At 41.3% G+C, this 25,454-nt stretch overlaps 1 protein-coding gene across 13 annotated transcripts in view; it reads right to left on the bottom strand.

Annotated features, from left to right (window-relative positions):
• The window catches only part of LOC116057226 (A-kinase anchor protein 13), a 106,636-nt gene that overhangs the window by 56,835 nt on the left and 24,347 nt on the right, over positions 1-25,454 (bottom strand). For 10 of the 13 annotated variants that reach the window (XM_035999132.1, XM_031309621.2, XM_035999135.1 and 7 more), the window contains exons 4-9: positions 23,964-24,154; positions 23,358-23,529; positions 16,897-17,080; positions 15,235-15,418; positions 12,789-14,970; positions 10,475-10,560 (exon numbers count right to left, since the gene is read on the bottom strand). In XM_035999132.1, coding sequence (XP_035855025.1) covers positions 10,475-10,560; positions 12,789-14,970; positions 15,235-15,418; positions 16,897-17,080; positions 23,358-23,529; positions 23,964-24,154 — 2,999 coding nt within the window. The remainder of the gene's footprint in view (positions 1-10,474; positions 10,561-12,788; positions 14,971-15,234; positions 15,419-16,896; positions 17,081-23,357; positions 23,530-23,963; positions 24,155-25,454) is intronic. The other 3 variants (XM_035999136.1, XM_035999130.1, XM_035999131.1) reach the window with 2 other exon arrangements.

The following is a 25,454-nucleotide window of genomic DNA, read 5'->3' on the forward strand; positions in this document are numbered from 1 at the left end:
TGTCACAAAAACAGACTGCTACAAATAAAAAGAGAAAAAAATCAATACTAATCTGATTACATACACTGCAGTTATTGATTAAACTAGGGAACAGAGACAGAATAATAAGATACAAGTCAGGAGGTTAAAAACAAATTAAGAATCAAGACAGCGAAGGATGAGTGAGTCCTAACTAGGGCTGGGCGATATGGAGAAAATCAAATATCACGATATTTTTGACCAAATACCTCGATATCGATACCGCAACGATATTGTAGTGTTGACTATTGGTGCTTTCACAAAATATTTACACAATGAGATTTTTGATAAATAATCACCAGTAATGTGGCTATAATGACTATGTGGGTAAAGGGAAATAATAGAACAGTTAGTAAACAGCCAGAACAGTCTGGTAAAGTCTGCTGAGACCAGGAGTAACACTGAGCTCTGTTGTCTAGGCCTGAGAGTGGCGAGTGTGTGTGTGTGTGTGTGTGTGTGTGTGTGTGTGTGTGTGTGTGTGTGTGTGTCAAAGTACCCACTGTGACCATACACATTCTAACAAACACAGTGACAGGCACTTACATACCAACTCACCTCCATCAGCCAACAGTGCTGCATGCATGCACACTTATTACAAACACTTGTGCTCCTTTTTTTCACTCATCAAGTCTCACATGCACACAACAAAATCTCACACACACAGATGCATGCACAGACAACACACACAGGCTTTTTCTTTTCTCACAGCTGTGTTGAGATATCAAACAGTGCCTGCTGAGAGAGAACAAACACACTGATGAGGAAAGATTAGCTGGTCACAGAGGGTGCCAGTACACACAGACACACACAGACACACACAGACGCAGACAGACAGACACACACACACACACACACACACACACACACAAAGGTTCTGCTCAGAAGTCAAATGATTGCCAGTGACTGCAACATATTACATAAGGTTACATGCCTTGACCTTACAGCAAAGCAGCAAAGATCCTGAACAAAAGATTATAGAATTAACTGAACTCTTAGGCATGATGGGATAGGAAATGGACACTTCTCCTAGAGAGGGGCATTTGTGGAAGTACCTGCTGTTCATGCAAGTTATACATTTATCATGTTTTAACTTAATTTGGGCAGTGTAAGATAATATAAGATAAGATAAAACTTTATTGTCTGTCCACACAGAAATTGTCCTTGCATCAATTGCTCCAACAATTTGCAGAATAAGATGAAAAAAACCCCACATAAAAACATATTTAAGGACACCCTCCAGCAATCATAAAAAAGACATGATACAATATAAACAAACATCTGACACACCTGTCCCTACAAACATGTCATATTATTTATAATTGTTATGATCACAGTCCCTGTCTGGATGGTGGCATAGTCTATGTGTGTGTGTGTGTGTGTGTGTGTGTGTGTGTGTATAATCAGTTCGTATTACGTGGGGTGTTGCAGTTCATATTATTTGGCGAAATGGTGACCACATGACTAAGGAATGAAAGATTACATCTAAGTCTTGACAAATGGGAAGCCTCAATTTCAACTGTAAACTTCAAATCACAACTTCTATTACCAGCGCAGCGATGCCAGTTACATAGCAACTCTGAAGCTGGCACTAAAGTAATACTTGCTTTGTTTTGGAGAAAACATAATTACGTCCTCACCTCTTTCAGGAAAAAATTGCTTTGTCTATTTTCCTGAAAGAAGCACTGTGGATAAAGGGAAAAGGTAGGGTTGAATATGTAGTAAGATCAGTGGAGGTGAGGACGTAAGAATATGTTACGGTACAAACCAAGAGGCACAAGGTGACAGCAAGTTAGGCTGCCAGCCATTCACCAATCAGCCAACCATACACTTATCAAACAAGTGGTCCTGCCAGTTAGAAAGCCTGCAAACCAGTCAGTCAGCCACCAAGTGAAGAACCAATCCCCCCTCTGAAAGCTGGCAGTCCGGAGTCTGAACAGCCCAGTGCATATTTGTAGCGCCGGGGGAATCTAAACTGTACCCAGTAAAAACACATCTGGTTTAAAAATAAAAAGGTGGACTGGTCTGTTTATGCTGGGGCAGGCAGGACTTGGATCGCTGCCTTGTTTTGAAACAGGCAGGTGGCCAGAGAGGTTCCGCAGCATTGAAAGATGCCGTGGCTGACTGAATGACTGTTTCCAGCCAAGTATGTATACAAGGTTTGATCCTTCAGGGCGGCCGACAGCAGACCTGAGGACAAGCCTATTCTGTTGCACCTTGAACGTGCACTGAAATCAACTTACCTTACAGGATAAAAGCAAATATATATCAGCTGTCCCAACTGCTACACAGGATTTGCTTTGGGTTCCATTTAATATTTTAAAGACAACTTATGAAGTGCCTCTTTTATTGAAATAGTTTCCTATACCTGCCTTCACAGAAAGGTCAGAGGTCACAGTCAGCAACAGAATAGTGCACAAGTGGACCCTGACAGAGACAGGGTTTTGCTGAAGGACATTTTAGCATAGTCGATGATTAAATCTGGGCCCTCTGGTTGAAGGACTGTCTTTTTAATCACCAGAACACTTGTAATATTTGATTCAGAATGATTTCCTTTGAGATCAACAGTAGAATAATCTTCAGATATTACATCACCAATATTACAAGCAAAGGGGTCAGAGCCTTTTACCTATAGAGGAAACAAATATTCCCGCAACCACAAGATGATCAAGAATGAAGAAGAAAAAAAGGAGGAAATAAATGTCAGGAAAGAAAGATTGGTTAATTTCCGGCCTGTTAGAAGTGTATGTTTGCCATATATCTGCAGAGCAACATGTGCTTGTATACACTGTAGTACTATGTTAGTTAGTATAAAGGCTCATTCACAGTTACTGTACTTGGTAAGCAGAGTGATGATGTGTTTTGTGACTTCAGGCCAGGAGAAATGCTGGGATGTGAAACGCTGGTTGGAATGAAGTCATTTGGCCAAATGCCTGTTTTCCATCTGAGTCCAGAGGAAACCGTTAGCCCGGCGCTGCCTTTTTCCCACACCATCATATCTCTCCCACTTTCCCTCTCTCTCACTTTTACACACACACACACACACACACAAAAAGGTGAAAAGAAGAGCTGACATCAGGTCCAAGTTTAGAATGTGACAATATACTAATGAGATGTGTTACATATACCAGAGCAATCCACTTCATGGATATTTTCCTCTCAGTACCTCCCAGTCGGCTCTGTTCTGCTTCTGGATGTCCCGACCAGCAGACAGCATGATAGCCAACATGACGTAATGTAGGACATGTCAAAAGTCTACAGTAGTGTCAGTCATAGTTTAGTTAATGCATGGTAATTAATATTCCAGCTTTCAGTCAGTGGTTATTCAAATCACAATTGTTATGGGTGGCGCTAAGCTCCGCACGGAGCCACTGTAAAATAGTCATGTGAGAGAAAACTCAGATTGGACAGATAGTCTAGCTAGCTGTCTGGATTTACCCTGCAGAGATCTGAGGAGCAGTTAACCATAGTCCTCACAAATCCACCAGAGTTTAGAACGCCAACACAAAGAAAGAGGAAGGAAACGGAAATCGGCGAAAATATATGCCTTCGGCAGAATTTCCTGCGGCACCAGAGCAATCCCGGAAGTAGAACGCGAAGGATATAGTACTATAGATCTAATACTGCTCTAATACTAGTAGATCACCAACGCAATTATAATTCATCCTGAGGGGACATGAATGTCTGTACCAAGATTGTATGGTCATCCATTACATTGTTAAGATATTTCAGTCTGGACCAAAGTGACAAACATTGCCATCCAGTAACACGCCATCATGGCTAGAACAGTGGCATCAAGAAAATGGTCAGAAAAATGAATAATCATTCAATGATTATATGAATGATAAGCATTCATCATTCATATCAGTCTTGTAATCACATATGTAACCCCTAACTGTATGGGTTGTACATTTATAGATATTCTTTCAGGGGCATCTGTTAACATCCAATCCAACTATGCACTAATATGCTAACTAACTAAACTACCTGGATAAGTATTATAGTAACCTTGATTGGAGCAGGCTCATCACTGTCTATTGGAAGGGAACATCTTATGATTATAACTACAACACGTTTACCAAGAACTAACCTGACAAACTGCTGTCCTACATCCAAAAGAAAAATCAGAGGCACAGTGGAAAAATGTCATAAAGGGTTCTGTGTAGTGCCATTTGGGCTTTAAATAACACTTTTTGGTGCTATAAAGAACACCCAGTTCAAATGGTTTGACACAGAACATTAATGGTAGAGTAACAGGACCTTTGCACGATAGAGAAAGGTCCCAACTTTGCAGTGTGACAAGACATTTCAGGAACATCAATGGACTTTATATTCTGTTTTAGCTTTATGGTTTTTCAGTACTTGTACTTTAAAGTACCTATTATCCTCAACAAAAAATCCTAGAAAGACCTTAAACTGTCTGAGCCTCATTAAGTTTCATACACAGTTATTCCACAGAGATGGATAGAGTGCAGGCATCTGCCTTGATGTTCAATGCAGCATACCCATGCACCGTACATCCAGAAACCACACTCCACCCCAAAATAATCAGCACTCTGTGTCTGGAGGGCCACTATCAACAACCATGCAATCATCTCCCTGGGTGCAACACAGCAAAAGCTGTGACAACATCTCTGGCAGATGACTACAGGTTTGTAAAAACATGTTGAAGCACTTTGTGACAGTTTTGATTATGTTTAACTTTAGAAATAACTTTTTCTGGACAGCTTTTAAGGATAAGTGTGATCAGGCCTTTAAACATCAATCTCTCTCAGGGGCTTGAGCTGCTGAATCACTTCATGAAACTCTCCTTAATGGACTTTATTTCATGTAATAATGTCATTAATTATCTATTTTATTGTTTACTTTTACGATTTTAGCCCTGCTTTTATTTTGTTACCTTGCTTTTAATGCTTTTGCCATCATTTTTTATCTGTTTGAAGCACTTAACTGTGTTTTCGGTTCAAATGACTGTTATTACTGTAGCAGTAGCACTTTTATCATAGCAAGCAACTTTTTTTGAAAGTGCAGATAGGTAGCCTACCTTTATCAAAACCACGTCCACAGCTCGCTCTCCTTTGGCACAGAAACTGTACCTCCGCTTGTGTCGTTCGTACATTTTCCCTTAAATGTCCCGAGCAGATTTACTAAACAGCAGAAAATCCAGCAGAAGCACTGTTGAGGAGAGCTGAAGCTGCCTGCTAAGATCACATCTGGCCAAAGAAACAGCCTTCTAGCAGACTCCAGCTCTACTCCCTCCCCCCTTCTCATCTTCCTTCCCCCCTTCTCTTCTTCCCTCCCTCCCTTTTCTTTTCCTCAGTCGCCTCTCAACTTCTCTCCTGACTCATGCCTTTGGTCTTTCTTTCTCTCTGTAATTTCTCTCTCTCTTTCCCAGTGAGGCGGTAGATGTCTCGCTCTCATCCTGTAAATCAGCCAGCCAAAGTAGTATATTGTTACAGTGTGACAGATGACAGTGGGGCATTATTACTTCACCTAGTGTGATTCAACCGTTAAGAGATTGTTGAGAGATTCAACACCCCCTGCTGGGAAGAGGAAGATGTACTTGAGGCCACCTGTGAGGCGCCCTCTGGGTGTGATTTCACCTTTCTTACATGATAGATATGGCAGTGCTGTAAGCAGCAAAAAAAGGTCTCACTTACATATTCATCCACAAGGGGCAGAGCTAGAATTGGCTTACCAATGCAGATTGCACTCCATATTTTGTCCCACATGTGATTTATTATGTCTTGGCCTTAGCGATATGGTTGAAATTGACATTACAATATTAATTCTTTACAAATTATATATGAATATATATCACAATATGGCACAATTATGCAAAATGTATCTATCTATCTTCAGCATGCAAGCTCAAAGGCAATCGTCCAAACAGGGAGCACTAAGCCTGATATATTCCAATACAGACATGGACACAAACAGCATGGTGGACAGCGGACACGCACAGGTTTCTGTACATACAAATCTGGAGGTCTGTGTGTAAAGACAACCGTGCAGATTTGTAAGTTTATTTGATGCACATTAATCAACATTTCTGTAAATGCGCCAGTCGGCTTATTTTCAACTGTAGTCCTAACCTTACCTTACCTTACCTAGCATGCATGTCTTAATGGTGGGAAGAAACCGGAGCACCTGGAGGAAACCCACGCAAATTGTGAAATGTATGCAGACCCTCGCAGCTATTCAGATGTGAAAGCATCACTTGGATTTAAGAAGGAAAGTAAATGACAGAACTTTATAATGTAACTATAAAGAGATTTCACTGCCATACTAGGAAAAGAAATAAATGCAACTAAGGGCCCTGACACACCAAGCCAACGGCCAGGAACTAGTGGAGGCGAAGGACGACTGTGTCGACGGGCCCATGTCACCTTTGTCTTGGCCAAAAATTAGCACTGGAACACACCACAGAACCAAGTACCACGTACGTTCTGCGCCTGTGTGAGAGGAAATAACTCTCCGTACCAGCAGGCTGCAGTAATCTATTCCTCATTCAAAAAGGAAACTGGATAAAAACGTTGCTTTGATACCCACAACAAACAGCGTTTGCTCGAATCAGCGGCAGAACTGAACAGAGCCTACGGTCCCTCTGCTTCACTCCCCGAAGGATGACAGCGGACACCGGGAGATGGCTCACCAGACTGTCCCTCTCCTGGGCTGTCATCCCTTCTCTCGGCAAAGAAGTCTCCCCACGGTGGAACCGAACGGCTAGCTAGCAATGTGCTTTCCTACGATGTAACAAGATCGTGTGAATGAAACATTAAGTTGATACATTTACTAATTTAGAGGCTGGCCAGCTGGCTAGTAAGCTAGCTTTCTTGCTAGGGGGCTGATTGTTTAGCGGTGCAGAGGGTGCAGAGAGAAGGAGGTTTATTACGGTCTTTATATTAAATATCACAGTAAAGGATATCAGTTTATTAATGTTAGTTTATTTTGTAATCTGTAGGTATGTAGCTCTTCTTCTTTGGAAAGACATGTTATTGTTAAAATAAATATACCAACACAAGTAGTTATGTATATCATATAGAAACAGAAACGTGCTGCCTCTCTACCACTCTCTATGACAGCAGCTGGACAAGAGCTCATACAATTATACATGAATATTCTGCCTCTTGTTTGAGGGGTCGTAGGCTTTAAGGTTTGCTTTTATCCATCAGATCTCTTGTCCTTATGCTCCTTATAAGAAATATAATTGTTATTATAATTGTTGTCACAGTTGGGCTGCACACTGTGGTTGATATTTAGATCCATGTAAACATGTGGTCATCCCTACAGTCTGTGGGTTGTCCCTGACATGAGAATCCAGCTTTGACCTCGGGTCCCACCCTTTGTTGGCCAACAGCACAAGAGGCGTGAATCCCCGGCAGCCCCAAACAAACTCTCCCCTCATCCAAACTCTGACCTTCACAGAGCACCTGGTGTCTCAATCCGTTGAACCAAATGAACCACAGAGTTTGCACAAAAAATATCAACTTTGACTAGAAACTGCGGTGTACTGTATTTGAAAACTGACAATCTCTATATTGCTCTGCTATAGTTTATACGGGGAAAAAAATAATTCCATTGTTCAACATTATTAGGGGGTAAACACACACACACACACACACACACACACACACACACACACACACACACACACACACACACAATTATTAACAGCAGTAATAAATAAGACTGGCAGATTTTTTTCATTAGTAAATTACAAGCAGTGCAAGCAAGAAAAGCAAGGACACAAATAAAAGAGGTGAGATCCAGCGTATTAAGCCAGGGCCTTTAAATTCATATCAGTAAAAAATAAATAAATATTCATTTGTCTTTTTTCCCCTTCTGTATAAACCAAGCATATGATACCTTCAGATTCTGTCTATATAGCAGATCAATCATGCCTGGCCAATCTGGTAAATAATACTGTGACATACAGGATATATCACAGATATAGACACATCATTAAAATACAGAGGTGTTCAAAACCATACAGTTCATCTTGTTTGAATTATTTTGTTGGCGCAGCCTTTTCTGGCCCTTGGCTGTATAGTTTACTGACATGATGAGCTGTTTATACTGGAAAATTCAAAATGGCAAGTAAAATGGCATCTCCAAAGCCGCTGCTGCATCCACAGCCTTGTTAAAGAACAACGCGGTGAATGCAAAAACTCCCCACATACATACAGCAACATCGGTAGTCAAATGCGTTTATTGAACAGGCCTTAACAGCAGTAACTTATATGTTGCTTTCTTCTGTTAGAGTAGGTGTTGCCATGACTTCGCTGCGTGTTTATTCGCTGTGTTTATATGAATTCCATTTGTAAAATAATCTAATCTAATGTATCTCATGCTCATGTCTTGAGGACATGACTCATCTCCTGATGAAGGCCATGCTATGAACATTCAAGTGTTGCTCTGCAGCTTGCTAACTACAAGTACATTTATTCTAAAATATGACATATGCCAGAGGCCTACATGCTGAAATAACCAGCACTAAATCCTCTGCTGTCTAAATAGCTTACTATCTTATCATCTTTTCAAAACACTGACACACTTTGCAATTTTAATTACTTCATTAACCTTACATCTCCTTTTATGCAGCTAGTTGTGCCTGCCATCATTTAGATCTTGTCATTTGTCACTTGTATTATCTGCTGTTGTCTGGAGTTTTAGAGTCTATATATTTTTACTATTTAACTTTCTTTAACTTCACATTACAAATGATGTATCATGTCAAATAAATCATGATGGTTGATTATTCTATGATAATTATTATTTATTTATAAATTTCACATTCTTCTAATACATCTAAACATTGCTATGATTCAAAAAGTGTGTAAACTATAATGCTAAAGATAAGTTCTGAGGATGCATCTCTAGTAAGTAAACAAGTCATTCCTCACCTCAACTCCTACAGTTTGTTGAACACCAGCATGACTCAAAATCGACCTGCCCATCACAGAAATTGATTTCAACAGGAATGAATGGCACATCATTAAATGGGAAAAACTCCAGTGACGCCATTGAGGTTACATCGCCCTCTGCTGGCGACCCTAGCATACTGCAGACTGTGTGTATGTCCTCCGCCAGTCAAACATCTGGCATTCAAAACATGCCACTGACCTAGACCGCAAGCCAGGAATAAGCAGAGCCACTCCAGTCTATGGCTGCTGAGGAATCTGTCAGTCAGCAACATTTCAGAGTAAAGCCTTGTCTACTGAAGATGGTATCATGTGATAATTCAACTGCATAACATGCCTCCCACAAGATGATGTAGGGAGAGCCTGTTGGATTTTAAAGTGAAGTAAGTGTAGAAGTCATACTTAAAATGTTATATGCTGTTACTGATTAAGCTTTGCAATTTTTTTGCAATAATGACCTATGTATTCTCTATGTACATTTAGCATAATAATGTATGTATTTTTACTTTCATGCAAATTTCTCATTAAACGCTGTAGATGAAAAGTGACTTTGTGCCTTAAATCTACAGATGCATGGCTCTTACAAACTGGTAATGCTAACAGGATGCAGAATTCTTAAAATTGTTATAAATGGAAATGAGTCACAACTCAATCATGTGGCCACTGAATTGACTCATGTGCAACCATGGAAGTTACCAATTAGTCGTATTCAGACTCACTATGAACTTGTCTTGTATCATGTGTCAACATTTATACTTACTGTATCTGGCTGACAAAACCTGCCTGTCAATGCATGCACATTAATATTATTATTTATGTTTAAGTCTACTATAGGTATTCAATAGATACCATTTTTCAAGGTATTTATCTTTCATGATTTGTTGGCGAACTTGTTTCTCTGTATTTTACCACTATTTATTATTACTGTTTATATTATTTATTGAAACCCAGAGATACACACGTACGAGGTGGTGGGGTGGAATGGAGGGTTAATGGATGTTCAAAAGTTGAAAAAAAACTTCTAATACATTTCTGTAATGAATCTCTTAAATATATGTTTTAATAAAAAAGTGTAACTTTGCCTTAAATGCCAGACTTTTTACAAACACAAAAAAACACAAGGTTTCCCAACAATATTAACAGTAAACTTGAGAGCAACTTGAGTTTTTTGTTCAGAATAAATCTTGCTTCTAGCATCAGAGCACTTTGACATGTTGACTTGTCATAGCAGTAGAAGCCCATGTGGATCTAATAGCATTGCAATGCAGCAATTAGTGATGTTATTATTTACCCCTGTTTGACAAGTCAAAATATCTGCTGTGAATAAGGTCTATCCAACTTTAGTTTCCCGTCCCATTTTAACCCTGGTCATGTAATAATAACTCAGGAAGTCACCTCTGTGCCAAAGGCTACTTAGGGTGTTTCACAGGAGATCAAAACATCAACCAATGATTCATCTTAGACTCACATTGTTAATCCAACCTACGTCAACCATAAAGCAGAGCTTGAATCAGACAACTAAAGTAGAGACTTACCATGGAGAAGTCGGTTTCCTCTGAGGGGCCATTTTCTTCCTCCCCTGCACCGATTACAGTTTCTTCAGACATGATGACTTCCACAACTGGAGAAATGCACACAACACAATGCAATCAGTCCAGCGGCTAATCCTCTAAATATAGGAATAAATAAGTGTTTCAAGTGAAAGGGAGTGGGACTATCTATCCTCACTGCAGATACACTGAGAAGTTTGACTGTTGAAATAGTGTTGTAGCAGCTTGTGTCTATAGTTGTTATGTACTAAAACCTTCCTTAAGGCTACATTTCCCATAGGGACAATAACCACTGAATGTAAATAAATGAATCATTCGTTGGTTGTAAAAACAGTAACCAAATAGCGCATTGATGGTACTGTAAAAGTATTTGTGATGGATTAAAGGAAATTATCTTGGAAGGCTTGTGTCAGTGAACATGATTTAAAGCCCAACTCTCGCCAAAATGCAACCTAGGGTCTTTTTGTGAATGTACCCGAGTCAAACTTTCGTTTAAAAGCATATTTAGGACGGAATCGCCAATTTTAAGATGTACCATATTTTCGTTTTTGGGTCAAATGGCTTTTTGAATGGGAGTGCTAGGGGCACTTTGATGCTAGCCTCAAAATATCTATTTTTAAACCACTAAGAAGGCTCGACACAACACGAGACTTTGCTTGAAGTATCTCCAGGGGCTCTACACCTTAACGAAAGCATTGAGAACATTGTTAGTGATTACAGAGTTTACTAAAAAGAAAGGTTTTAACAACTCACTGTAGCTCTTTCTTCCGGTCTCCGTCTATCGAGCCAGTCAAAACTAGTCGAGGGAGGAGAGTAAAGATGGAAAGCTCCTAAAGTTTAGTTCCATATAAATGCACGGATAATTCCTTGTTTTGTCGTTATTATTGACCTTGTAGTTGAAAAAGGAGCCTCATATAAGAATGACATTTCCTCCTATGGAGTCCGCTCATTCACATTCAGAGATCGCCTATTTTTGACTGGGAAAATGGCGGATAGCGTAAACAACAACAACTAACGTGAGTTGTTAAAACCTTTCTTTTTAGTAAACTCTGTAATCACTAACAATGTTGTCAAGTCGGTTAAGGTGTAGAGCCCCTGGAGATACTTCAAGCAAAGTCTCATGTTGTGTCGAGCCTTCTTAGGGTTTTAAAAATAGATATTTTGAGGCTAGCATCAAAGTGCCCCTAGCACTCCCATTCAAAAGACCATTTGACCCAAAAACGAAAATAAGGTACATCTTAAAAGTGGCACTTCTGTCCTGAATATGCTTTTAAACGAAGGTTTGACTCAGATGTCTCAGAAACATGACTCTCCATGAAAAAGGAGAACTACTTCTGACTTTCTTGTGTTTTTAAACATCCACTAGAATCTAGATTGAATCTTCACATCTTTATTTCCAAACCATGGAACAACAGAAAGCTTGTCTCTGATTGCCTATTATGTTACCTGATGCTAGGCCACTGTCGGGCTGTAAATAAATCCCTGCGTTGATAATGACACCCCGGTCTCTGTGTGACGCACAGCACCAACCTTGCCCTTGACCTCTCTTTATTGGACTTGGGTCCAGTACAATTATTCCTGATGAGTGAACATTGCAGACAGAGGAGTGCTGGAAGTTCACTTAGAGAAGAGAGACTCTGCCGGCCTCACTCATCAGCTGGCTTGTGTATGTTTGTTTTAGAGAAGCCAGTCTTCTAGCTTTGTGTTTGAGCCTTGGTCACATGCACTGGTAATGTGACTGTGTTTGCTGACATACAGTACTGCATGCTGTAGCCAGAGTGTGCCTGTGTGCGTGACTAACAGAGGACATACGAATATAAAGTGAAATGTTGTCACACTATACATGGCCTAAGAAATCAAAGATATGAACTGGCTTATTATTTCCTGTTACATAACAGGTCACAATGTATCCCAGTGTCCCTGCATGAACTGATGTGGTGAAATTATTGTGCTAATGTCCCATTTTAGGGGAAGTGTTTTAAAATGACCTCTTTCTTTAAATAAAAAAAATTAAATCCTAAATTCTCATTAGAAAGACAATTACCCCCAAAACAGCAGAAAGCCTAAGCAAAGCATGTCTTCACAACAGGATGTCAAACAAAAACCTCTATTACTGTGAACTACATTGCATTTAGCTTGGTGGAGCTATTGTCATTAATCAGCACAGAAGGACTGAATATGATTTAGCATATTTGTTTAGGAATAAGACTTTGACAAACATATTGCCCTGTGATGTATGTGAGTGTGTGGAACTACAATAAACTTGAACTGGGACTGAAATAAATCAGTGTTTGCCCACCTTGAATTGCACTGCTGTGGATTTGTGATGCTCCATCCGCTGTGTCAAGAGTCATTGGATTTTCAGTCAACTCATTCTCAACATCAGGTCCACTGTATGCTTCATTGTTTAGGCGAGGAGGCTCTACTTCCAAGGCATTGACATCTGCGCTATCTGAAAGTGGAGTGACACCTTTTAATGAAGATGCATTGACCTGATCCTCTGAGTGCCTTGATCCCTCATCAGGTGACCTTTCATCTGCTGTCATCTCTGGATTATCTGGGTTGGGTTGCTGTTGCACCATTTGCAGGTCTCCACTCGTTTCAGCTGAGGCAGATTCATCACTGGTCTCTGTTGACTGATGGTCTCCTTCAACCGTGCCAATCACTTCACTTTCTTCTGCAACAGATGAACTGGGTTCAAATAAAACTCTACTGGTGACCTCTGATGTCGAATGCTCAATCACTGCATTCAGTTCAGAGTCAATGGCTTCTCCAGTTTCTCCTTCATGTGCCTTCATCATCGGAGCATCCCCGCTCTCTGACAAGGCCGGATCTAACAACAGATCCTCTCTGGAAAGTTCTGGGGCACGTTTCTCTCTCATCCCCTCAGGATTAAAAGCCTCAGCTGTCTGGAAGCTGGGTGATAGTTGTGATTCAGCCTCAGTGCCAGTCTGGCTGCAGTCTGTCACTGTCAGTGCACTGACAGCACCCGGCTCCAACGGGAGCCCTGCGTCAACGGTTAGTGCATGTTCATTGCCCTCACCAGGGTTTGAATCATCCTCTTGCTTGAATCCTGTTGAGGACATATCTGCTATCTTGGTTTGAAGCAAGTCCTGATCCTCCATACTAGCATTGTCCTGAGTGGGGTGGAATATATCTGTTGTGGAGCTTCCGACTGATCGGAAACTGCTATCATCATCACTGGAGAGGATGGGGGTCATCCCTGAATCATGATCAGCGTGTCTGTTGCTGGAGCTGGGCATCATTTCAGGTGATGGATCTGGTTGTAAATCTTCCATGGAGTTACCAGCAGTCCGACAATCAGCTGTATTGTCAGGTTCGTCCATAGGAAAACTGGTACTTTCAATATTGTATCCAGAAGGTTCGACTTTGTCTTCGCCACCTACCTCTTCACCACTGGCTGTTCCAGTACAATTCCCAGAATGACAACCGGTTTCTGGAGTCAAGCCCCACTGCTGCTCTGTAGCGTAATCCCTACCAGCTGTTTCCTGGTTTTGTTCCAGGTTGTTTATGTCTGCTGGAGGTTCCCCCTCGTGGAGGCTCTCTATCAAGAGACGTGGAACAGCAGATTCAGGCTCCTTGATTACATCATCGCAGTCTATCAGCGATGGGTTGGGGAGGTCCCCTGGGTTTGATACAGGGTCTGTTAACCCTTCACTCTTTGCCTTCTCCTCCTCTAAAGAGAGTCTGTCCCAGAGCTCCTGGCAAAGTTTCCCACTAGTCCCTCCTTCCTGACAACACTCCTTCATTTCAGAATCAGAGGTGTCCGATACCTCTGAGCCCTCTGATGACAGGGACTGGCCCATGATCGAAGCTTCTGTGACTCCACTGGGCGTTATTGGATCTGTTGACTCTGAGTTGGTCTCCTCCTCCCTGATTCTAGCTGTGCTGTCCTCTGCTTCCTGCTCTGATCTGTCTTTTCCCTCCGTGGCCTCCTGTCCTTCCCAGATCACAGCCTCTCTTCTATCAGTTTCCTCTGTCTGTTTATCACAGCCTGCTGGTGGTAGGATTCCCACAGTGAGGCTCTCCCCTTCTGCCCCACTCTGTGCTCCTTCACTTCTGTCACGCAAACTCAAACTCTGGGTGGAAACAACAGGCTGCTCCGTTCCCTCCTGCTCTGTTTGGCAGTAATCTCTCCCAGTGTTTGAACTGAGACACACCCAGTCCACTTGGGGGCCGAGGCCAGGCTCCTGGGGCCGTAAGTCTGACGTTGGAGTACTCACAGACAAACTCAAGACTCTATTTGCATTCCCAGTCTCACCATGTCCACAATTAAAACTACTGCGACTTTCCACTGAGCAGTTTTCCACCCAGCTCCCTTCTGTTGTTGTATCCAGGCACTGTGATGCTGTAGCAGGCAGCTGTAGTCGCTCCAGACAGGTTATCTCTGTTTCTACACCATCACAACATTCAGCGGCTGTGTGCAGAGAATCAAACTGCAGCTCCAGTACACAAACTCCCTGCGGAATATAGAAAAGGAGGAGGATAAACGTTAGCTTTTCCCTCAGAGAAACAAACAGAGCTGCCTCCTAGTTCTTATCAATCGCCAACTCTGTGATTGCATAAGGTGTTCCACCGGTTATACAAACTAAGCTTGAAGGTTAAAAAAAATTAGGGCAGTGAATAGACAAACAATCCAACAATGTTCAGCAGCAGCAGAGCTCCTGGATGAAGCCAATGTGAGTAGAGATAAAGTGCTGAAAGGGCAGGGTGGCGTGACTCACCTTGGCATGGAGATGGCATATTAAGTGCAGCAGCTGGCCTACGTTCCGCTGAAGGTTTGGAGGGTCGTGGCCGGGAGGGATCCTTAGCGTCAGACTGTGTGTGTTCAGCCTGGGGAGGTGGCAAACTACCCGAGCGTCCGTTGACACCAGCTGGACAGTCTCAGTCCCTTTGTCCGTCTGAGCCCTGTCGTGAAATAAACACTTAGATCATCCCGAACAGCCTGTAGCGTGATTGGCTAACACGGCACAAAACTGCTTTCAAGAGAGGGTTTTAATAGTGATGTCAGCCGATCCACACTCCCCCCTTTCTTTCAATAATCCATGTGCATTTCGGAAAGTTCATCGGTCAAAAGCTGTGGTTGTATGCCTATTCTAGCAGTTTGGCAGATTATCAAGCAACCTATGGAGACGCTGTCAAGGAATTAAGTAGCTGGTACGTTAAAAAGTTCCAGACGCTGTGGCCAGTCAACCAAAAATGTTACTTTCCTTCCCTGTAGTAAAATACACCCTGCAATATCCTACTACCTATTTGATAAGCTTTCCTAGAAAACTTGACTCCCCCTTCTGCATTTACTTTAAGTGTTGAAGGTAAAAGTACGTGCAGTGTTTTTGTTCATAAAGATAGTGCTGTAAAGGGGAGACACCTCCCAGTCAGGCAGAGCTGTTTGCGTAATCCTGGGTGGATTGCTTTAGCTGTGAGGCCCGGCAGCTGAGGTCACCAGCCAGGCTGCTAGTGACTTCACTTTTCATGAGGGAAAAGTAATTACAAACACATAAAGAGGGAGCTGTAAGTTGTAAAGCAACTTTTGTGCATGCTTGGCAATGAGCAAGCTCACTAAGTGGTAGTTGTCTTTCAGCTTGTGGCATCTTCATTTTGAGTTTAAGTGAAAACTATTCTGCAGCAGATAAGTAGAGTGTTTCAAAGACATAAAAGGTTCTATTTTCACTTTAAGCCGTGTCTCAGTCCATTTACCAAGAAGCTGTCCACCCCACCCCCCTCCCAGTTTAATGTTTTACTAGAAAAGGGTGAGAAGAATCTGACCTCACAAGTGACTCAGAAAAAAAGGCACTATTAGGGATAATACCTAACTGCCATCAAAACACATATATCCTCTTCCCATTAAACTCTGTAGAGACAACACTGCAGTGTGTTTGGATTACAGTAAAGTTACACATAGTGAGATGTTGTGGAGAGGTACTCCAAAAGGTCAGTCGACACAGGAGTCGTAATGAAGGCTTTTGTGTTGCGGAATAGTTTCCCTTCTCTCTTCATTCTCTTGGTACAACACTGGCAGCACACAACTTTTCAATTTGCCCTCAACTATCTGGCTGCAGCTGAAAGTGCTAAGCTAAGCTGCAGTGGTCTTTGTGGTGATGCTCTTTGGATACTTCTATTGTTCCGTGAAGACACGAGACAAACAAGGCTGCCCTCAAGAGCCTGGAGGAACCACGCCATCTGCCCTTTGATATATTAACATAAGTTTGTACAGAGAGAAGGGCAATGTTCACTGAAACTCAGAGCTAAAATCACAGCGTTGTCTTTTATATACTTTTCCCTTCTGTTTGATTGTTTTGTAATTATGCTAAAACTGAATAGCACTATTTACCATTACTGTGCCTTTTGACTATTGACTGTAATTGCAAGATGTGCTTAGTGCTTACTGTGTGAGGAGCTTGAGGAGGCGTTCATGTCCTCGCAGGGCTGCAATGGCAGAGGGGGTGTGGCCTTGTCTGTTGGCCAATCGCAGGGCTTCTCTCGCTCCAGACTGCTGCAGCAGGAAGTGCGTAACCCGGAAAAGACCTCGACGTGCTGAGAAATGCAGCAGAGTCTCTTGAGGTTTCAGGTCTGAGGAAGAGACGGAGGACGAGAAATACAGAAATAAATACAAAAGTACAGAAACAAGCACATAAACAAAAAACAGAGAAAGACAGAAGAGAGCAGCAGTCCAGGCAGCCAATACGTGGTGCAATAGCGACATACCATCACTTGCTGCAGCTCGGCAACACCAAGGCATCGTCTAATACACCTGGGCCCTGTTCTTCAAATGTGGTTCAACTAATTCAGGCTAACATGCTGTTATCAGGCTAACATAATCCTGTTTATTCTCATCCAGCTAATTTGGTTCACGGGTGTGATTTTCTTCGACATTGTGCTCCACCATGTTTCAGAAGGCTGTTAAACATTAGATATTACCACTGACTATGAGTGATGAGGTTATCTTACAAGAGACTTTTAATTGATAATGATAAGCTCACTATGAAAATGAAGGCTTTTTAAAATGAACATTTTTCAGTTAATAAGTTTATACATTTTAATGTGAATGAAATGCAATTCTGGCAGAATATATTTTAGCTGTGCTTCAGTATTTTTGCTCACAGTATCTCAAACCACATTGGGATTGTTCCTTTTTTTGTGTACAGACCTTTATTTTGTTTATATTTCATCACATAAGTACAGGTAACTCTTCATTATGAACATTTAGTTGTGAAAATTACACCAAAAATTGTTCTTTTTCAAAATTATAATGACATTTTAAATCTAAGAAAGCGAACCATTTGCATCTGAAAATGACTTCATGTATGTGGTTTGCAGTAAAATGTCTTGGTCATAATCCAGCTAACTGTCAATAACCCTAACCCTTTTGTAGGTTTCGGGCTTGAGGACTTGCTGCTCTGACCACTGTTCCAGATATAATTTAAGGCTGCTTCGAAGAACCAAAACACCCAGACTAGTGTCACATCGTCAACATTCTAATCTAGATAACTCGGTTATCAACATACGAAGAACAGGACCCAGTACAGGGTCCACAGTGACCCATTAAACAACAGACATTTACACATTTACAGACTGATGAAACCACAGCTTGTCTCGGTCTGTCTTCAACAATGAATCAATATTTGTAAGCCAATACTGTAATTTTTAGATTAAAGCCAACATGCCAATTGACAGTATTTTTAATCTGGTCATTTATGTGCACAGAATTACAGAATACGTCAATCTGTGTTTCTGTAATAAAGTACTTGTATTCCAGTCAGTGTGGGAAAGCCTCTAATATGTGATGATAAACCTATCATAGCAAAAACATGTTTTTGCATATGACTAGATCAAACTACATCATTTCACTTCAGCAGATGTGAGCAACTAAGTGCATCACACTCCGAATTTTAATTTAGGTCCATTATTGGCCTCATATATCAATCAAACTTGTAATAACTCCATCAAACACTGAAGCACTCCCCGTTACACATCTACCACACACACACACACACACACACACACACACACACACACACACACACACACACACACACACACACACACACACACACACACTTTTCTGCCAAAGCAAAATAAACTCAGAAAGGCTCCCTTTAGCATTCCAGTCAGGATGAGTGGCTGCTGGTTATTCCAGAGAACCATCTCAAATGGAATCTGTGTGATTAAATCTCTCTCTGCATTCACTGAGAAAGATTATTAAAACATTTCTGGGTCTACAGGAGTAGCCCAATCCTTTTTGTTAATATTAATACCTCTTACTGCCCGGCCACTGGCAAATTTATTGTAAATTTTAAAGGGCAGCCTGAGATAAGGGGAAAGCTTGTTTAAAAGAGTGGGGGAAGTGATTCCTGGAGTTCAATAAAAGGTCATTTCACATTAAAAGGTGGACCATTAGACCATTAGAGAGAATTAAATATTGCCAGGGTGAGTCTGAAGCAGAGGCAGATGCCCGGAGGAAGGGAGGCCTTGCCTGGTCATGCCCCGAGATAGCAACCTAGTAACAATACAGTCTCTGGGTTTTCTTTGATATCTAGTGCAAAAAAATATTGTTAGTGTACTGTATGCTATTTTATTGAGTTGCATCTTAGCAAAATGTTCTGAGTAAATTTAAGTTGGGCTTTTATTGTGAAGAGTAAAAATGAAAGAAGTGAAGCTGTAGCGTTCTGTGCTGCCATTGTCAATATGGGAGTTGATAAAAGTGTGTTGGCTGCCTTTGGAAATCGATGGCTTTTCAGTTAGACACAGACAGGCAGTTCTATATTGCATCTCAGATTTATTATTGGAGGGTTTAACTGTAAGATAAAATCAGTCCAAAAAAAAGTTTTAAAAAAAAGCTGAAAACCAACAGATCAGTGAAAGGGGCAGAGAACATATTTCACATTCTGTTATCAGCACCACAATAACCATTAGGGAACATTAACAATGCTGGTTGTGTCTGCTGATGAGAGGTTTCACTCCATTTAACACAGGCCAGTCTGCACCAGCCTGCCCTGATGAATCTCAAGCTAATGGGTCAAATTTAATGCTCCACTTGGCCGAGCTGGGCCGGACTGGAATGTGAGGTGCCAAACAGCAGCAGGAAATGCTTTACTGCTGGGTTTGAAGGCAGTTTCTCAAAACTGGCTGCCATAACATCCATTACATTTTTGCACAATGGCAGCTGGGAGGGTTAGCTGGGATATACATGTAGTTAAACCTATTTGCTGCAGTACAGCAATCCCCAACATGCAGTACGTTGGCTCATCTTGAGCCACCAAAACAGCTTCACTGCTCCTTGGCAGAGATCCTAGCTAACTGGCTAGTTAGCTTCACTAGCTATGCAATGGTCAAATGTTTTTCTTACTCCAATGAAATTACTCAACCAAAACTTACTGTTAATTATCTATAAGAAACTTTGGGCCACAATAATTATTTTCATTTTTAATTAATTAATTAATTGGTCAAAAAAAGTGTCACACAAAACAGAGAAAAAGAAATCAAGAGTTTCCTGAGCTCACAGTGAAGTTTTGCTACGTTTGTCCAACCAATAGTATAAAGATATTCAATTTTAAAATAAAACAAGGGAAAGCTGCAAATCCTGAAATCTGAAAAGCTTTGACTAGCAAATGCTGCAAATGCTGAACGACAAAAAAGACGGCTGAGGGGTCACAGATGACTCGACTCATCAACTTTCAGGGGGCAGTCCTATTATCAAAATCAACCAACCACTACATAACACACTAGAAGTCCTGTATTACCAAACTTAAAAGCTGAATGTACTCCATATTGCAAATAATTAGGATAAATAATCTGAGCGAATTTGACTATTTGTGGGCTATTGAGACTGCACATCACCAAGTCATTTGCTGAAACGGTATTGATTGACAAACCATAGGCTACAGATTATTTGACACTGAATGTTGCCAACTGTTCCACACCAGGATATTAGCTGGGTGTTGCTTCCATTGACAGGCACAGTCTTTCCAGTGATTTTTCTTGTGGACAATAGACGGCTGGCTATGGTGCGATCAGTGACTGCAGCGTGTCCACAGCGTGAAGGATGACTGAGATAAAACGCCATCACCTCCACCTATAGTCTGCTGCTATCCATCATCTGACAGATCTGATAAATGGAGAGCAGGGTTGCACTCTTCTTCCCTCCCCGCAGTTCACTGCAGCTGAGCGTCTTGTATTGAAGCTGTGACATATTGTAAAGCAGAACCTATTAGAGCACACATCACTCATCACAGCAGGAAGCCGCCTTCCACATCAACAACACGACAACTGACTTCAATGCAAAGGAGCATCTCTATGTATGTGTGTGTGTGTGTGTGTGTGTGTGTGTCCATCTTAAAAAAGCTGTACACTTTTCACAACAGTAACAAGCAGATCTCATCTAATCGGCAGGGAAAATTTGATTTCATGACTTTCTTTTCAGGTTCCAAGCAAATAAGGAATAAAACATTGTAAGTATTGTGAAGGTTTTCAATCTCCAGTCTTCATTTTTGTTGCGACAATAAAGGTATAGAAATCCTGCTGGTTCAATCTAATATCCAAGTCCAAGTTAAACAATACACTATTATCTTAACAATAGCCAGAGGCAGAGGCAGCGCTCTAACTACTCCCCAAAGTCTTGTTTATGCTGCTTCTCAGAGAGCAATTACCTCGTGGAGTTTATCATCCCCATCAGCTCGTTTGGCTTCCTTTAACTGATTAAAGTCATCAGAGTCAATGGCTGGAGAAAATTGCCACTTTAATTTTAATAAAAATGTATGTTTGTTTGCACTGACATAGCTGTTTCTCACAACCCAACTGCTGTCTGGCCGGGCTGCAGCACCGAGATACTCAGCTCTGTTTGATCATATTATTACCCAAGTCAAATGAAAGTCCATATAGAGACATGTTTCACGTTCAGGTCTGTCTGTTCATATATGCTGCCAACTAACACCACATTGACATCAGCCTTTTATTTGTGATTGCAGAGAGATGTGTATGGCCTTCATTATTTCGACTGAGTATGCAGTCAAGCAGTGCTTAATAAAAGATTACAAGAAAATCTATCCTTGAGTAATTTATCAGGTAAAAATACCAATATGTGTGGTTACAGGTTCACCAAAGCTATGATTTACTTAGGTCTCTGGTACCTGAAAAGTTAAGTTTTTGGGCTACTGCTCTGACTAAAGCTAGGTTTTGATTTATAGTTCAACACCACAACAACAGACAGATGTATCCTACGTGATCCGACTGTGTTGTGTTTTAATTATATTCCCCAAGTAACTGTTTACATTCCTTATTCACAATGTGATATACAGTGACTGTGGGCTCTGCATGTACTTTTATAACCAGAGTAACAGTACATCCAGGTAACTTCTATTTTACATTGTCTCATTACTAATTATGGGACTACTGCAGTGCAATTGGCTTAATCAGTTAATCAAATACATGATTGGTCATTCAAATATTGTAGAAAAAAAGCATAGCTGAAGCCTTTATGTCATGAATTGCAAAGGTACTGTATATGTCTTGACACACATCAGACTTGAGACTCGCTTCAGTTTATGTTTCCTGAATTTTGGGTGATTCTGGTTGTTTGAATAAAAACAAAAATGACCCAACGAGTCTTTTTCTACAATCTGCGCACTTTGGGCCAATGGTGAGCCAGGTGTTGCGGCAGGGGGGAGTGTCAGTAAAACGGCCCATTTGTGTGACGCCCTGTTGTGTTCTTAAACCACCCAAGAAAGCACAAGTAGACTTTATATTTCACAATGACTGTTTTATAGATTTCGTCCTTTCCAACCGCACTTGAAAGGAACTTATTTCACAGGGGGAGAGAGAGAAAGAAAAGAGACGAGCGAGATATAGCGAGTGCTTTGTTGTTGCAGGAAACTTTCAGCTATTACACAAACTCCTGGGCAGTTCAGTGCTTGTGTTTCGTTTTTTACCCTTGTGTTTTAAAACTTTCTTGTGGCAGCGATAAAGGCCGTGTTATCAATGTTTTCTATTTACTGTACAGGATTATCACACCGTAGCTCAAAACACACTGACAAGTCTGATCGCCTGTTACATGATTGGTCACCGCAGCGTGACGTGGGCTTGCGTTTCTCCAAAAATTGAGTCGGTCGGACGGCCAACACAGGCAGTGTGAACAATAATGAAATCGTGGAGTGTGGTGATTTGAATCATAAGATAGCAAATAATTTGGCTGGGTTTAGCTGGCTAACCTAGTCCACACGGCACTTTCACATCCAGACTGTGGAGGTCAGACAGAAGCGGTACCTTAATAATGTCAGTGTAAAATGTGTTCAGTTCCACTCTGCCAATGCAGGTGTGGCAGCGGTGCTTGAGAGTGCATCACATAAATCAGCTGACAGTTTAGTCTATATTAGTCTACAAGATAAGTTAAATTATGGTTGAACAGAAGTCGTAGCAGTAGGACATACACACTGCAAAGCACACACATACTCACACAGAACATGGAAACCGTAAACTGTATGTTGTGTGTCAATATACACTCTTCTGCACTAATCAGTAACAATGTCTCGTTTTGACCAGCAACTGTTGTGCACCTATTGGGCCAAGTTGCACTGATTTGAAAATGCTGCAACATAATGCAGAGAGTGATCAATCTTCCTAGTTTGATAACTGGTCAACACGGTGAAAAATATTGCATATGACACGTACATGTAGACAAACACACAAACAGAGGTGCCATGTGTGTCATTATGTGCTGTACAACTATAACTTGGTTATAATATGTTTGTGCATCAGTGCAGAGACGTTCTGTCTGACATTTTTATTGTGTGAGGAAATTACAATTATTATTAATTATTATTGTGACAGACAATCCACTGCCCTCCAGTCTCACCAGTGCTGTTGGTTAGTTCTTTCCCCAGTAAGCTCCATCCTGGAGGCAGCACAAGATGGTGGAGGGCCAGCGCCAAGCTCTCATCCAGACGTTCACACTCCTGCAGGGGAATCTGACACTCATCCAGCAGCAGTGCCCCATCGAGGCCATCAGCCCGGCCCGCCGTGCTCACCTGTGTGCAGGGTGATTACAAAGATGAGTCAAGTTAGGACGAGCTGAGGCTTAGTCTACTGGAAGAACTCGCTTTAAGACACTTAGCCTAAGAGCATTAACCACATGCCTAAAATGTAAGATGTAAATGCAAGAAGACACATATACGTGCATCCATCAGTGTTAAGCTCCATTAGTTACATTATCTTGTCCTCCTCCTTGGCAAAGAAAATTCCATATCAAATTTCTATGGGATAATAAATTGTGCTGTAATAATTCATTAATTGAATAACAAGAACTGTGAGGCATCAAGCCTTGTCAGGGAAGTAACAATAACATGGCAATCTTTTGTCTTACTGTCACTTTGCCCACATTGCTGTATCACTTGTTACCAATTGTAACCGCTTTTCTCCTGCTCTGTGACAAACACGTCTGTGTGGGTATTTTACTGCTCACTTGGACGTGATTCATCTTGTTGCTCACCAGGAACTGGGCCATGTCGAAAGCCAAATCCTGGACAAAGCTGAATCGATGCTCGGCCAATGGGGCCACACGACCCAGACAGTGCTTTAGGTCCTCGTTGGTCTCGGGGACACCTCGGCTGACTGAACACAAGGTGACCAACACCACCTCGCAACAGTCATGAGCTATAAGACAACACAAGGAAGGACACAGAAAGGGAAGGTGACAGAAGACAGAGAATAAATGTATACTGTAAGGGTGCTCCGATTGATCGGGAACCGATCGTTATCGGCCGGTAAAGGATTTAAATAGTTTGATCGGTGGTCTCCATAAAGGCCGATCAGATAGGCCGATCAGATGACGCACTACTCATGAGAAAATGTTCTATACGCAGCTAAGCTAAGTTACACACCAACCAGACGGCTGACCGTTGGCAGAAAAAGCAGTTGGACTGATCAGTCTCCCCGAGTTGGTCAAAAAAAGTGCCTTGGAACCAGGGTGGGAAATTAGCCTTGTATCCTTGTAATGGATTGGACAGTTTTTGTCAAAGAATGCTGTTGCTAAGTAACAATGCACAATGCTTATAGGAATCGCGTTACGTTACTGCTAATGAATCCCTAACATTTCCGGATTTTCCTGCTTCATAATAAAAACATTCAAATACCAAAATAACGGAGGACTTTTATTGTGAAGAACTTACAGGAAATGAAACTGTTCACAGCCGGGGCTTTGACCACGCATAGTCGAGTAGCTAGTTTTAACGTCAATGTAGACTGGAACGATGTTTAAGTCGCTTGAAAGCTGCTGCCGTTTTAAATCTGTTGGCTCTCTGCTGCTCAGTTCTACCCCGCGACTGATGACACACACACACACACACACACACACACACACACACACACACACACACACACGGTGAATGCAGGAAAAACCAGAGATGAGACGTACAGGATGACCTAAATTGAGGACAGCTACACTTAATACATCCATGAGCTACACTCGTTATTGTAAAATCAATGATAAGTTAAAGTCCAATAAGTCCTTTATCAAACCGTATGAATGTGTGTCCCAGGCCAGGATAGGATATTAACTTACAATGTAAAGATCAACAAGCTACTGACACATAATAAATGCATTATATTAATAAAATATGTATTAATAATAAAACATAATTTAATAAAGCAATTCAAAATATGATAGTGCACTCTCTTTTATAAATTTGAATTCTGGAAAAAGTGGCTGGTAAAAAATTGAAGTGGCCCCACCCTGCTCAGAACACACTAAAGACCCACTGAAGAACACACTGACAGTTGTTTTGTAATTTATTCCGAATGAGGCTTTAGCTCTATGTTAAGCTCTAAGCTGTTTAAGGTGTGTTTCTAACAGAGGAAGTAGAATGTTGAACGTTTCCTGTCAATAAAAGTAAACCGTTGACAATTCACAATACATTATCTTCTGTTAATTTTAATACTTATGCACTGTTGTTAA

This window comes from Sander lucioperca, chromosome 3 (genome assembly GCF_008315115.2).
Source record: "Sander lucioperca isolate FBNREF2018 chromosome 3, SLUC_FBN_1.2, whole genome shotgun sequence".
Taxonomy (NCBI): Eukaryota; Metazoa; Chordata; class Actinopteri; order Perciformes; family Percidae; genus Sander; species Sander lucioperca.